This window comes from Lagenorhynchus albirostris, chromosome 19 (assembly GCF_949774975.1).
Source record: "Lagenorhynchus albirostris chromosome 19, mLagAlb1.1, whole genome shotgun sequence".
Taxonomy (NCBI): domain Eukaryota; kingdom Metazoa; phylum Chordata; class Mammalia; order Artiodactyla; family Delphinidae; genus Lagenorhynchus; species Lagenorhynchus albirostris.
The window spans coordinates 21,576,575-21,590,068 of record NC_083113.1 but is presented as its reverse complement, the minus strand read 5'-3'; the positions used below and the strand labels follow the sequence as shown (position 1 = coordinate 21,590,068).

The window sequence follows — 13,494 nt, the reverse complement described above, 5'->3', positions numbered from 1 at the left end:
CACTTTCTACATTTTCTCAGACTTGTTTTCCATTAATGTCTAGAATATTTTGTTTTACTCAAATTAAAAAATCATATAAACACAAAACTCTGGGAATGATTTGGGATTTCATGAAATTCATTTATTAATTTGGGATATTATATGTTTTATGTTAGATGTATTCATTCAAAAACATGGTATATCTTTCCATTTGGAACATATATTACATTCTAAAAAAAAAAGAGTGAGAGAATTAAATTCAAATATCTGATGACTTATGTAACTTGCACCTTTGGGGGCTATAGGAGGGAGAATCTGCAAGGTCACTGGACATATTGAGAATTGCCCCCCTGCTTTGTGATAGAGCAGCTACCTTTGTTTGTTGGAAGGTAAGGGTGAGTCTCTTGGCTAGAACTCTCTCATGACTTCTAATCTCAGTGGGATGAAAGCAACAGCACTGACTGGCATCCTGCTGGATCTACTACCTAATGGTTATGTGCCCTTGAGTTGTGTATCGTTGAATTTCCCAAGCCACAGTTCTCTGTAAAATAAACATAATACTCATCTCATTGTTGTAGGGATTAAATGAGCAAAGATCTGCAAAGCACTTAGTGCCTACAGGAGGACAGTGCCTTGGAGGTAAGGCACTGTCTACGTGTTGCCCATTATTAGTATATGAGAAAGAAGAGCAGGACAGGTCACCACGGCCCCCCTGCAGGCATCAGTGGCTGGAGCTGTCAGCAGATCTACATCACAAGATACACCTCATCAACTCCAGCTAGTAGTTTACCAAGAGGACTGTCTTTTCTAGCATGCAGTCTGAATTTGTCACCTGAGAAGCCCTCACATCCTCATAGTTCAGGTCAGGGAAAGAGTCTGAGCCTGCCTTTCTGTTTCTACCACTGTTCAGGAACTTGCAGAGTTTGACGATGATCTCCATGTCCAGTCAAGTGGACCTTCTGAGTCCTATAGCCATTTTCTGGATCTCTCCTACATCAGATTCTGTTGAGCATTTCTTCCTTGAATCATCTGCACCTTTGTTCCTAGAAATCCTAAGAGTCCTCTGAGCTCCCCTCCTTCCCTTCTGATGACCCTTTCCTGGTTGATGTACTTCACCCAATCTTTGCCCATCAGCATCCCCCAAAATTCTGTCCTTGGTCCCCGGCCCTTATCCTCTGAGCTCTTCTTAAGTGACTTCATCCATGGTCATGGTCTATTGGTCCTTGCAGGCTTACACCAGCCTTTTTTTCCTCTGACCTTCAGTTTCACATCTCAGCTCTTATTTGGGCATTCACTTATGGGGTGTCCATATGAATTTTAAAACTGATATGTCCAAAATTAAATAAATCTCCTACACCTCCTGCGTGCATATATATACCCCCCCCAAAAGACATTATCTTCTTTCTTATTGCTAATTCGGTTAATGGGGTCACCATCTAGTCAATTCCCAAACCAGAAATCCAGCAATCATTCCTATTTTTTTCCCACCATGTTTAATTTTTCCCCAGGCCTTGCTGATTTCATCTCTCAGACATGCCCATCCCACCTACAATCCTCATTTAGGACCTCAGCATCTTTACCTGAACCACTGTGATACAATTTAAACTCCCTGGTGCTAAGTCTGCCCCCCAAGACTGCCTCTCCACTCATTTTCTACCACACTTCTCCTCACAATTCATGATCTAGTAAGAGTGCATTGTGGTTTCCCCAAATCAGAAAGCCATGCCATGCCCTTGTGCCCTTCCTTATGCCAATCCCTTTACTGAGAGCACCCTTCCCATTTTTCTTTGCTTGGCTACCTCTTATTCACTGTAGTGGGTTGAATGGCCTTCCCCTAAAATATATGTCCATTTGGAGCCTGAGAATGTGATCTTATTTGGAAAAAGGGTCTTTGCACATATAATTAAGTTAAGGCTCTTGAGATGAGATCATCCTGGATTTTCCAGGTGGGCTGTAAAGCCAATAACAAATGTCCTTATAGGAAATGGAGGAAACATAGACAACCCTGTGAAGCTGGAGGTGGAGACTGCAGCTGTGCTGCCACAAACCAAGGAACGTCTGGGGCCACCAAAAGGTGGAAGAGACAAGGAGGATGTCTCCCCTAGAGCCTTCAGAGCACACTTTGGCCTGCTTGATTTTTGAACTTCTAGTCTCTAAAACTGTGAAAAAATAAATTTCCATTGTTTTAAGCTACTAAGTTTATGGTAATTTGCTATGCCAGACCTAGAAACTAATACACTCACCCTTCAGGACTCAGTTCATGCATAATCTCCTCCAAGAAGTCCTCCCTGAGTTTCTCCTACCATCATTCCCCTCTTACCAGCATATATATATATATTTGAAGAAGTTTATATATATATATATATATACGCATATATATATACATATATATACATCTGAAGAAGTTAAAACCAATTTGTATCATCTATCACAATAATTATGAATTTTCCGATCAAGTTGGGAAGAATAAATAAAATCCAAGTAGGTATTATTTATATAAGACACATATAAAACAAATAATACCAACACTATTACTACTACTACTAAAACGCAACAGACATTGAGCACTTACTATGTGCCAGCTAAGGTTCTAAGCACTTTGCATGTATTAGTCCCTCCCACAAACTACGTGACATGATTATTACTATCTGTTTGCCAAGATGGCTGTAATGATTCCTCCCATCCTGTACACATAACCCTTGAAATGTGGCTCTATCATTCTGCTATTTAAGAGGTAGAGTCCATTTTTCCCTTCGTTGAATCTGGTCTGGCAAATCTGCTTTGACAGTAGAATGTTACAGAAGTTATTTTTCGTGGCTTCTGAGTTGGGTGTCAAAAGGCCTTGCAGCTTTCACTCTTGCTCTTTTGGAAAACTTCCACCATCATGTGGAAGTGGGTTAGCCTGCTGAGGACTTGTGGCCAAGTCTTAAATCACCAGACATGTGAGTGAGCCCATCCTAGAACAACCAGACCCAGTTGAGTTACCAGGTGACTGTAGCTGCGTGAGTAACCCCATGCAAGTACAGCTGAGCCCAGCCCAAATTACTGACCGACAGAACCATGAGAAAAGGAAATGGTTGTTGTTTACAAATTTTTTGAAGTGGTTTCTTTTACAGAAATAGATAACTGATAAATCATCCCCACTTTGCAAATGAAAAAACAGAGGCACAAAAAGGTTGAGTAATTTGCCCAAATTTTCACGGGTAGTAAGAGATTAAGCCATGATTTGAATCTAGATACCAATGAACCAAGCTTTTATAAAATTAATCTGCACTCAAACATTCCTCTCAGTTTGCAGTTAGCATCTATCCTAGACAAACGCATCAACATTTTTGATGGTCTTAGAAATGTCCCTTAATAGAATATAATGCAAGTCAATTGCAAAGTGAAACTACAAATCTTTTTTTAAAAGTAGGATTTTATGAAGTAGAAAAAATATGTAGAATTTTAATTGGCCTTTTTAAAGAATCATATTTGGATTTTATTTTAAAAAGTGATATTGGAGAATTGCTAGAATCACATGCAGAACCACTGACTGAATAAGAGCAGTAAGCAAAGGAGAAATTTTACCAAAAATAAAAATGTACTTCAAAAGAAGATGGTTTGGGGCTTCCCTGGTGGCGCAGTGGTTGAGAGTCCACCTGCCGATGCAGGGGACATGGGTTTGTGCCCCCGTCCGGGAAGATCCCACATGCTGCGGAGCGGCTGGGCCCGTGAGCCACCGCAACGGGAGAGGCCACAACAGTGAGAGGCCCACGTACCGCAAAAAAAAAGAAGATGGTTTGATTATTGTGACAGAAACTTAACTGCTAGCCAATATTTATTCCCTTCTCACTGACAACACCCGATTCTGTTCAAGGTGGTGATGTGCTCAGTTAAAACACCTCACATCTCAGACTCCTTTGCAGCTAGGAGTAGCCATGTGATGACATTTTGGCTGATCAGATATAAAAGTCTGCTTGTGGGGCTTCTGTGAAAGTGATTGTTTTCCTGATAAATAAGGAATAGCCTAAGCTGGCGTGAACATTTTTGACAAGTCCTGCCCCCTCTTTGAGCTGGGACATGGATATGATGCGTGGAGGTGTATTAGCCACCTTGAGAATGCAAGCAAGGAAGCAGTACCCAGAGGATGCCGGAACAGTAAGCCAGAGAAGCCGTGTCTGCAATGCTCCCTGCGGGCAGTGGCGTCCCAGCCCAGCTATTTGCCCTTGGTGTTTCTGTTATATGAGAAAAATAAACTCGTAGCTTGTTTAAGTTGCTAAATTGGGTTTCTGTCAAATGCAGTCCTGACTGATACAAATAGCAAAGGATTAAAGGAGGCCCTTAGGATGATAGCTGAAGCCATCAATTACTTTTTGTAAACAAACATGAAGGGTGTCTTGTCATGCTATCACACAGTTTTACTGAAAACATTATACTTCCAAAAAGTCAACATTAGATTTAATGTTTTTAAGCAAACTTTTCATTTAACTACAACATACATATGGAAAGGTACACACAAGATTTATAGTTGTTTGTTCTAAAACATAATTACATCCTTCCAATAATAACCTAAATTTTAGTAAATATTGGATAAATGTTTTTTTCACAATATTTTGTTTCATTTGTCACCATACAGTGCCAATAACACCTTTTTACTTTTTGCATGAAATTTTGCCTTCCCCTAAGTGGATTCACTTCAAAGTGTTTTTTCTTTTTTTTCCCTTGTACACTTGTTCTTGAATAATGATGTCCTGTATCTCTTCCAGAAAGGGGTAGATCTGAGTAGATAAAGATGTAGAATATTTGAATAATATAGTTAATTGTTGTAGGTTTTCTTCTATAAATGGAGAGTGTACACTGTCCTCTTATGTCTCCTGGACAGTCCCAAACATCAAGCACTTCTTGCCCACAAGCAAAACCTTAGGCAACCTCAATGAAATCAAGATTTTACACGTCACATTCTCTGATCATATCCCAGTGAAAACAGAAAGCAATAATTTTTTAAAAAATCCTTTCAAAAAATCATTGAGCAAAACAAACCTGTAATATTTGGAAACTAAACAATCTCTTCTGAACTATCTGGATCCAAAACGGAATTAAGGAGAACATTTCACACCAAAACCTAAAGGACAGAAAAAAATCACAGGAAAATTATAGTAAATAAAATCTTCTAATATTAAAAAATAAAGTGAAAAAACCCATTTAAGTATTCAATTTAGGAATTAGAAAAAGGCCACACCACACACATGCACATAGTAGGAGGGAATTAATAAAGGTAAAAGTTGCAAATAATGAGACAGAAACCTGAAAATAACATAAAGGTCAACCCAAAAGTGCGTCTGAAAAAGAAAAACAAACAAACAATTAAATAGACTCCCTTCATATCTGATCTTGAAAAAAAAGAAGAAAAAAAGGCAAAAATATTAGAAATGGGAAAGTATCGATAGTTACAAGCACAGACCCCATGGTATGCACCTTTACGGCAGTAAATTTTATAATCTAGAGGAAAATGGATGATTTCTAGAAAAAGATAGATTACCAACGATTATTCAATAATGGGTAGAAAGAAAGTTAAGCAGACCAAAGATCAGGAAAGAGTTGTAGCAACCAAAGTTCTGCCATTAGGAAGTGGTTTCTTTTCCACATTGTTTCAGAGAAGAAAATGAAACAAATGGCATATATAAAAGACAGAAGAGACCAATGTAATTCCAATTACTTTGAAATATAATTTTGGGAAAAATTGATGTTTTATTATTCTAAGTCTTCCTATGCAGAAATACGGTATATCTTGCAAATAATTCCTTTAATCTTCTTTTAATAATATCTAAAAGCTGTCATTATAAATGCTGAACTTTTCTTGTTAAATTGATTCTTGACTGTTTTCTTGATTTTGCGAACACTGTCCAGGAATTTCCCCCCATTTCTATTCCTAATCAATTATATTAGGCATGGAGAAAACCACTGATTTTGGTATATTTATCTGAAATCTAAGAACCTAGCAAAATCTCTTAAATTTTATTTATTTTTTAGCATCTGCATGTAAAGATAATTCTTATGGTGCCATAATTTATTTCCCTATATTGATGGACATTCGAGTTATTTCCAGTTTTGTTGCCTTACACACAATGCTGCAGGAAATATCCTTGCCCAAATATCGGCTGAGATTTTCAAGGGAGTCTGGAGAGCGGTGTTGCTGGGTCAAGAAGACATCTATGCTAGAGATGGGACCCTTGGGTGCAGAAGAAAGGAAAATATCTTTTTACTAAAACTTTATTTCAATTTCATGCAGACAACTAATATTAATTTGGGGTTTCCCTTCTTCTGGGTTTGAATCTAAGTTCTGGTCCCCCCAAATGCCCAGGCCTTGGGGTGTGGTGAGGAATGTGTGATTCTCTGTCATGGGTCCATTCTGGCTTCAGTGACATCATGGACCCTTCAATCCAGACACCTTTCTCTCACGGTTCTGTATTATGGGGTATGGGGTGGGCTTGAGGTTGCTGGGGGGCCTTTTTGCCACCCTACTGCCATAGCCCAGCATCTCAGGAGAGGGCCTGTCCACCGCAGGAAGGTACAACTACCCAGTGGCCCTTCCCTGCTCTCTCCAGCCCAACGTCTTGGCTCTTGTCGTCCTCTGCCATTTTCTCTGTCCTCGTGCAGTTCACCCATCTGGACCCCAGCCCAGAGAAAGCTTTTCTGAAGGGCGGAGCGGGGGGTAGGGAGAAGCGCTTCCTTAAATCTCTCCCTGCTCTCCTAATATTTCTCCAAATATTCTCTCTGGACCCAGTGTCTTCTCTGTTTACTTAAGGGCTTAATTTTAGAAAAGAAAGCTAGAAAAATGCTTGCAGTCTTCACCCTCCCACTCCTCTCCTGAGATGAAGAGCAAAGAATGGCCCCGCTGCCTGCATTTGATGGGGGTGAAGGAGGGACACAGGGAGGAGGGGAGGGAGGAAATATCAGGTAGAGAGAAATAAAACATGGGACAATATGTAAAATATCTCCTGCCATAGACATTTTAAAACTGCAATAAGTAATGCACAATTCAAAAGACATAGCAATTCACCCTCCCACCAGTAACGACCTCTAGAGGTGTCTATTTCCTACAAACTCACCAGCTCCAAAAGCTATATAGTTCTTTTGAATTTTTGTCACCCTCAGGGGTGCTGTTCTCATTTGAATGTTCCTGACACTTAGACATGTTGAGAGTCTTCTCAACATCTGCAGCTCCTCTTCTGTGAATTGTCTGGTTCTACCTTGGCCCATTTTTGTATTGGGTCATTTGCCTTTTTCTTAGCAACCTGTAGGAGTTTTTTGTTTACTAGAGGTCAAGTAGGTCTGGGAAGTGAAGTCGACCATGTCAGCAGGGACAAATCACTGAAGGCTGAGCTGTTGGGTTCTTCAAAGGGCAGACCAGATTGCCTGAGAGAAAGACCCAGGGGCTCAGGGGCCCTCATCCCACATATTCACAGCATTTCCAGGCCTGTGGAGAGGACAGCAGGAGCGAGCAGGGTGTGCGGTATGCCAGCATCATGGTCGGCTCCGTAAAAAAAGAAAGAGTGAAAACAATGAACTGGGTACAATAAAATACAATGGACAAATACAATACAAGTGAAGTGATAAAATAAAACAAAACAAAATAAAAGGCAGTGATGCTCTGGGGCAAGAGCCTGTTGGGGGTCTGAGGCCAAAGAGCACAATGGTGGGTCCTTGGACCCTTCACAATGCCGGATCATCGCCCTTCTGTGCCAATGTGCACGGCTCACAGGGCAAACTGCTACCGCTCTCCAGGTGGGGGCCTGTCCCTCCCTCCCTCCGTCCCTTCCTCCCTCCCTCCGTCCCTCCTTCCGTCTTCCACCCCTCTGCCCCACCTCACGCTGCCTTGAGCGGCTCAGAAAGTGCCTGTGGCTTCCCCAGGGCGCCTGCACCCACTCTTGACCAAATGGCCGAATGCGTCATTTCCGGTTCATCTCCAGGCTGTGGGCACCGTCGGTGTGGGGCCCTGCTTGGGCAGGATGGCTCAGGGTCCTGCCCTGCCGCCTACCACGGTCCTGTCCGTGCCACAGTTTCCTCGAGGGTCGAGTGGGGTGACGGCCCCCTCCCACAGGGTCCAGGCGGCAGCAGAGCCAGCAGTGTGAACTGACCGTCCAGAGGGAGCACTGCGAGGGGCGTTGCTCTGGCCGGGCCTGTCCTCCAGCCTCCTGTTCACCGCCTGTCCCGGCGTCCTCCCCGCGGGAGTTGCTGGCTCGTTGAGCTTCTCCGGCCTCGACCAAGACACTCAGCACGCCTGCGCCTGAACGCGGAAGGCCGCTGCCAGAGGACCGGGCAGGGGTTGGGGCCGACTCCCCAGCGACCAGAACTACGGGTCGCGGACGGCTTAGGCCCGGCGGGCGGCGGGAGGAGGCGGCCCCGCTCCACAGGGCGCGCCGCAGGTGGCCTCCGCTGGCCCGCGCCCCGGCCCCGCCGGGCGCTGCCTCCCGGCGGAGCGATCGTAAAGCGTCTGCTGCCATCTGGTGGCGGAGCCCGGGCAGCTGCGGCGCGGAGCGGGGAGTCAGGGTCAGGGGCGGGGGCCCGTAGACCCCCATCCAGAGCCTCTCGCAGCCGTGCTACACAGCCAGGAAGCCCCAAGCCTCCGCCCTCTGGCGCTGCTCCGGATTCCCCAGGCAGAATGGCTGGCATCCTAAGAGAGGCAGTATTGCACAATGGTCGGCGCCTGTGCTTTGATGCCCGCGCCTGACTGTGGAGCAAACTTGCCCCGCCTAGAGGGGCCCTTCACTCACTGAACCGCATCTTCTCATCTGTAAAGTGGGGCTGAAAGAAGTGCGTGTCTTGTGGAACCTTCAGATTGCCGTGGCAGATGCATGTCGAGCCCCAGACCTATAGCTGTGGCTCTTGTAAAATTCCAGACCGTTTCTCATACTCTCTTTATGTCATTCTGCCACTTGCCAGTGTGAAACCTTGGCCATAGCATGAATTTTCTGTTTCTCCATCTGTAAATTGGAGATGTCAGTGCTGGCCTCCACCCCCGGGTATGGTAACTGGCATAAAGATGACACCGCTTCTCTGCGCACATATGCACCTGACGTCACTGGCCTTCTGAGCCTTCCCCCTGTGAGCTCCCAGAGGATAATTCTCCGCCAGAATGAAAAGGTTCTCCCAGCTGCTGCCCAAACCTGGAGGATCTGCCTGGGCCTTGTACCTTATAGGCAGGACCTGTTTTCTGAACTAAGAGGGTTTCGGTGGCTTTTCTGGGAACCACAGACCAAAGGGTCCAAATTAGGGGTCTTGCTCTCTGACCCTTCCAAAAGAGGCCACACTGAAGCAGATGCCTCATCCTTACAATAATATGATGGAATATTTAAGGAAAGCAAATTCTCCTGAAAAACAGAAAAAGCTCTTTGGCTCCATTCATGCACCAGGCACTGAGACATGGGTCCAGTGGGTGTGTGCACACTCCATGTCTTACACACGGTTCCAGTAGGCACACAGCTTTAATTACTTCTCAGTGTGCAGCAAGAGGGGTCCTACAGCACTGGCGTGACAGCCAGGTGCACCAGCAGGGAGGGGGGCATCTCAAGCAGCCGCTGCCCTTCTGCCTGTGAAACCGCCCGCTCCGATTCAAAGGTATCAAATATTTGCCTAACTGTTCAACATTTCTTTAAATAATACACTCGTGACTAATTCATATCTAGACTCGCCGTCTTCATCTCTCCCAGGCCTCCCTCCTGGATATCGTGTCTTTTCTATTCCTGGAGAAAGTTGTCCTACATTCTAAAAATAGACCCCAGAGTCTGGACACTGGCATGCACAGTCAGTGGAGGCTTTTTATTTATCTTGAGGGCCATCCTCTTGGGACAGCTGCATCAGAGCCCAGGGACACATTGGTGAAACAGCCAGTCATGGACACCCAGGTGCATGGAGGAGGCTGGGTTTGTGCTGGCTGCTGCCTTCCGAAAGAGAGGTGGTCTGCTCCCAAGAATGCCCCACCCAGCTTGGTCCTTTGACCTCTGAGGGGAGTACACGCCTCTCACATCAGAAGCAAGGGCCTTTCTCCTCTGCAGATGGGTCCATTTTCCCCTTGAAGTTAGAAGCCCAAGATGTCCCTGTATCAGCCAGGACCTGGCAAGAAGCAGGTGGCGCGCTCACCTGGGTCATTAAGGGAGAGTGAACCTATGAAGGAGGGTCAGCGCTCCGGGTCTAGGGGAGGAGGAGGTACCTGAATCTGGAGGCCAAGGTGGCCATGCAGAGAGCGCCATCTGACAGGAGTGATGACCTCAGGAGGAGGAGCCTGGGGAATGGTCACCCCAACCACTCTCCTCTGCCCCACATCTCCTGCTAGGCACCCCTCACACACACACCAAGGCTCAAACCCGTCCAGAAGGCAGTGATGTGTCCGACGTGTTCGTTTGGGGGAGCCTGTGTGGGGAGGTGCCCAGAGCAGGTGGGGGAGGGTACAGAGGGGTCTACAGGGCAGAGGGGAGGTGTTCAGCTCCCTGTCCCTTTCTTGGGACCTCCTCACCTCTCTAACCCCCTCCTGTCTCTCTCCTAGTGCTGGCCATCATTTGTCTCTTGCTGTCTCACCATCTGTGTCTCTCACTGACTCATCTCTGTATTTTCCTCTAGATATGTCCTCCCTGCTTTGTGTGCTGTGAAGGAGGAGTGTGGGGTGGGTAATGTGCGCCTTTCCCAAGTGAGCCAAGTGTAGGGAGGGCCCAACAGCTCTTTCCACTGTGGCCTGCCCCCAGTATAGGAGGGAGCGCGGCCCCGGGGGGCGGGCTTCCTGTGCTCTCAGGCTCTGCCTTCTCTGAACAGCACTAAATGAAGCCCATCAGCATTACTTTCATTTTGTTACTTCAAGGACTTCCTCATCCACTTCTTTTCATCCTTCTTGCTGCTTTCGCCTGGAATTAGCAAGGAGGAGTTCCCTGCTCCTTGTGTCACCTCCAGCCACCACTCAGCCCTTTCTGAGCGCTCCTACTGTGTGCTCAGCCTGCATGAATAATGTGGGGTGCCAGCACTCAGAGCACACGGTCCAGATGGGGGCAGGACCCTACCACCCATTCACCCTGTCATTTGACAGACTGCACCACTGTGCAGGGACTCCGGGCCAGACCCTAAGTAAATAAATAGCAATGAGGGATTTAGTGTCTGCTCTTGACAGAACAGATGGGGAGGTTGTGTAGCACAGTGGATAAGCCCACGTAAGCCTCAGTTTCCTCTTCTATGAAATAGAGGTGACAATCCCGACCTCACAGGCTTGCTTAGGGGTGATGTGAGATCACAGGAGGTTGTTTTTATTAAGTGGCAGGGACTTCTGCACCGCCCCCCCCCACACATACAAAATATAACCTCAAATGGAAGGTGGGACCTCCCAGGTCGGGGGTGAGGAAGTAGCAGAGAGAGTGGCTGGGGATGCAGATCTCAGGCAGCAGGAGGACCAGGGGGAACAAATGTGGACCTAGGTCTCCAACTTCAGGTCTGGTTTTAACTGGCATAAAATAACTTCCAGAATGAATATCCCCTCTATGAGGCATGTCCACTTATGAGGGAATCCCTAGTAACAGATCTTACCACAGTACGAAGGCATCCTGCTCTCTTAATCTGGGGATGATATATGCAGCCAGCTAATGCAAAATGAATTTTCATGTTATTTTTGCTTATTTTTAAGTCTGTTGGGTGCATCGTGGCTGATCGCTGTTCTGACATTTTTCTTCCCTCATTAAGAAAGATGCCCCTGGTGAGTTACCTGTGCCGGGCTCCGAGCAGAAAATAAATATCGCTGGCATCCAGTTTCCTGTGCTCTCTGGGTGTAATTAAGAAAAAGGCACCTGCAGGAGAGAAAGAACAGAGTAGAGCAGCCTAGTGGTTACTCTTCACAGAACTCCGCAGTCTGTAAAACCATCTGAGTGTCTTTCCTTTCCAGGATACCTTTCCTGACCTGTCAGGGCCTCCCTCCAACCTTGAACCCTAGCACTCCTCTCTGGGGACTTTTGCTTTGCGTCGTGGTTTGTTTTTCCCCCTTAATACATTTCTCATCCCTTCTGTGCTAGACAGCCCTGTTCTTTCCTTTGTCTAAGGCACCTGCTCTTCCTTCGGGGACCTGCACTTTGTTGGAAGTCCATACGATTTGGGTGAAGCTAACCTGTGCCCCAGTGGGGAAGCCAAGCCTGGCGAATCAGAATTAGTCTCGGGACTTGGCAGGAACTACTTCGGGAGATGGTCTCCAGCTGAGGTTCAGCCTGGGCATCACTTGGGGAGAACCAGTCTTGAGAAAGAAGCCAACTCCAAGGGAAGCTGAGTGTGTAGTGAGAATCTGGGATCCGAAGTCCTGTTTGAGCCCTGGGTCCAGGGCTTCTGGATTTGCAGGCAGACGTTGTCCTTCTCCTCTCCCCTAGGTGTCCCTTGGAGGGAGCTGGGGACCATCCACCCAGGGTGTGCCACCTAGTCTCATTCCTGCCGTGCCCAGCCACTGCCTCTGGCTGAGGGAGCTCGAGGGTGTCCCCAGCTTTGACTCAGTCTCCAGAGGGGGCAGAGCTGGGTGACCAGGGCACAGAGGCCAGCAGCCTGCACAGTTCTTAGCTCTCTGGGCTGGGCTAGGGTCACGATTACTGCCGCCCAGGAGATTTTATAATTTCTTGATTTCCTGTTTTACACCCAGAAGTGGTCCATAAATGTCACAGATTCTCCAATGAACTGAGGCCCCTGCCTGGGCTTTCAGAACCCAGCGTATCAGTAGCAGTTCATGCCTGCTGGCCCAGCTTGTTTCAGGACCACATCTGTCACCTCTTCACTGAGCTTTTGTCCTTGGACTTTAGAGAGGGCTTTGGATATCAGATGCCAGGCTCTCTCTTCCTGTTCTGATCCCCTGCCCCACTTTGGGCCCCTTTCCTCTCTGTTGTCATGTCCCCTTTCCTTCCATTGCCTTCAAACACGTTCTCCAGACTGTGAGCATCCGTTAGGCACCCTGTGTGTACACCTGAGTAGAGCCTTCCCTGACACCCACGTCCTGTGTGACTTCAGTTTCCACCCTCTTCCTCTCTCAGGGCGCCCTGTTCTTTTCCTTCACAGCAGTGATCACACTTTATCATTGTTAAGTGCTTTTTTGTTTGTTTTTTTGTTTTGTTTGTTTACTGGATTCACTGTTGTCTCTTCAGTAATCTGTCAGGCTCTCAGAAGATAGAAACTTTGACTGTTTTTCCCCTCACATGTGCTAGCACCTAACTCAGGGTTAGCACACAGCAGGCCCTCTAGAAACAGCCATGGGATGACTGAGTGAGTAGGCATTAGTGGGCCAGGCCCTGGCCCCAGGGTTGGAGGGCAGGCGAGCAGAACCAGCCTGGAAGCTACTCCCAGAATGCTCAGCCTCTGGTCGAGTGAGATGGGATGGGGTTGGGGCCCAGGCCGCCAGAACTATGGTGTGGGTTGGCCTTGTGACGTGTCCTAAGTGCAGACCAGACCCAGAGTCCAGGGCTCTGAGAAGAAGGCACAAAGCTGCTGGGGGGGGGAGTGTTCATTGGATAGACTCTCGTGGCTGAAACG

At 46.7% G+C, this 13,494-nt stretch overlaps 1 protein-coding gene across 1 annotated transcript; it reads right to left on the bottom strand.

Moving 5' to 3' along the window:
- Positions 1-4,402: 4,402 nt before the first annotated feature.
- LOC132509141 (uncharacterized) lies at positions 4,403-8,540 on the bottom strand. The gene is made up of 4 exons (XM_060129758.1): positions 8,100-8,540; positions 5,266-5,300; positions 5,002-5,083; positions 4,403-4,739 (listed from the first exon to the last, which is right to left on the bottom strand). The coding sequence occupies exons 1-4, from the start codon at positions 8,538-8,540 to the stop codon at positions 4,653-4,655; spliced, it is 645 nt and encodes a 214-aa protein (XP_059985741.1). The 3' UTR covers positions 4,403-4,652.
- Positions 8,541-13,494: the final 4,954 nt, after the last annotated feature.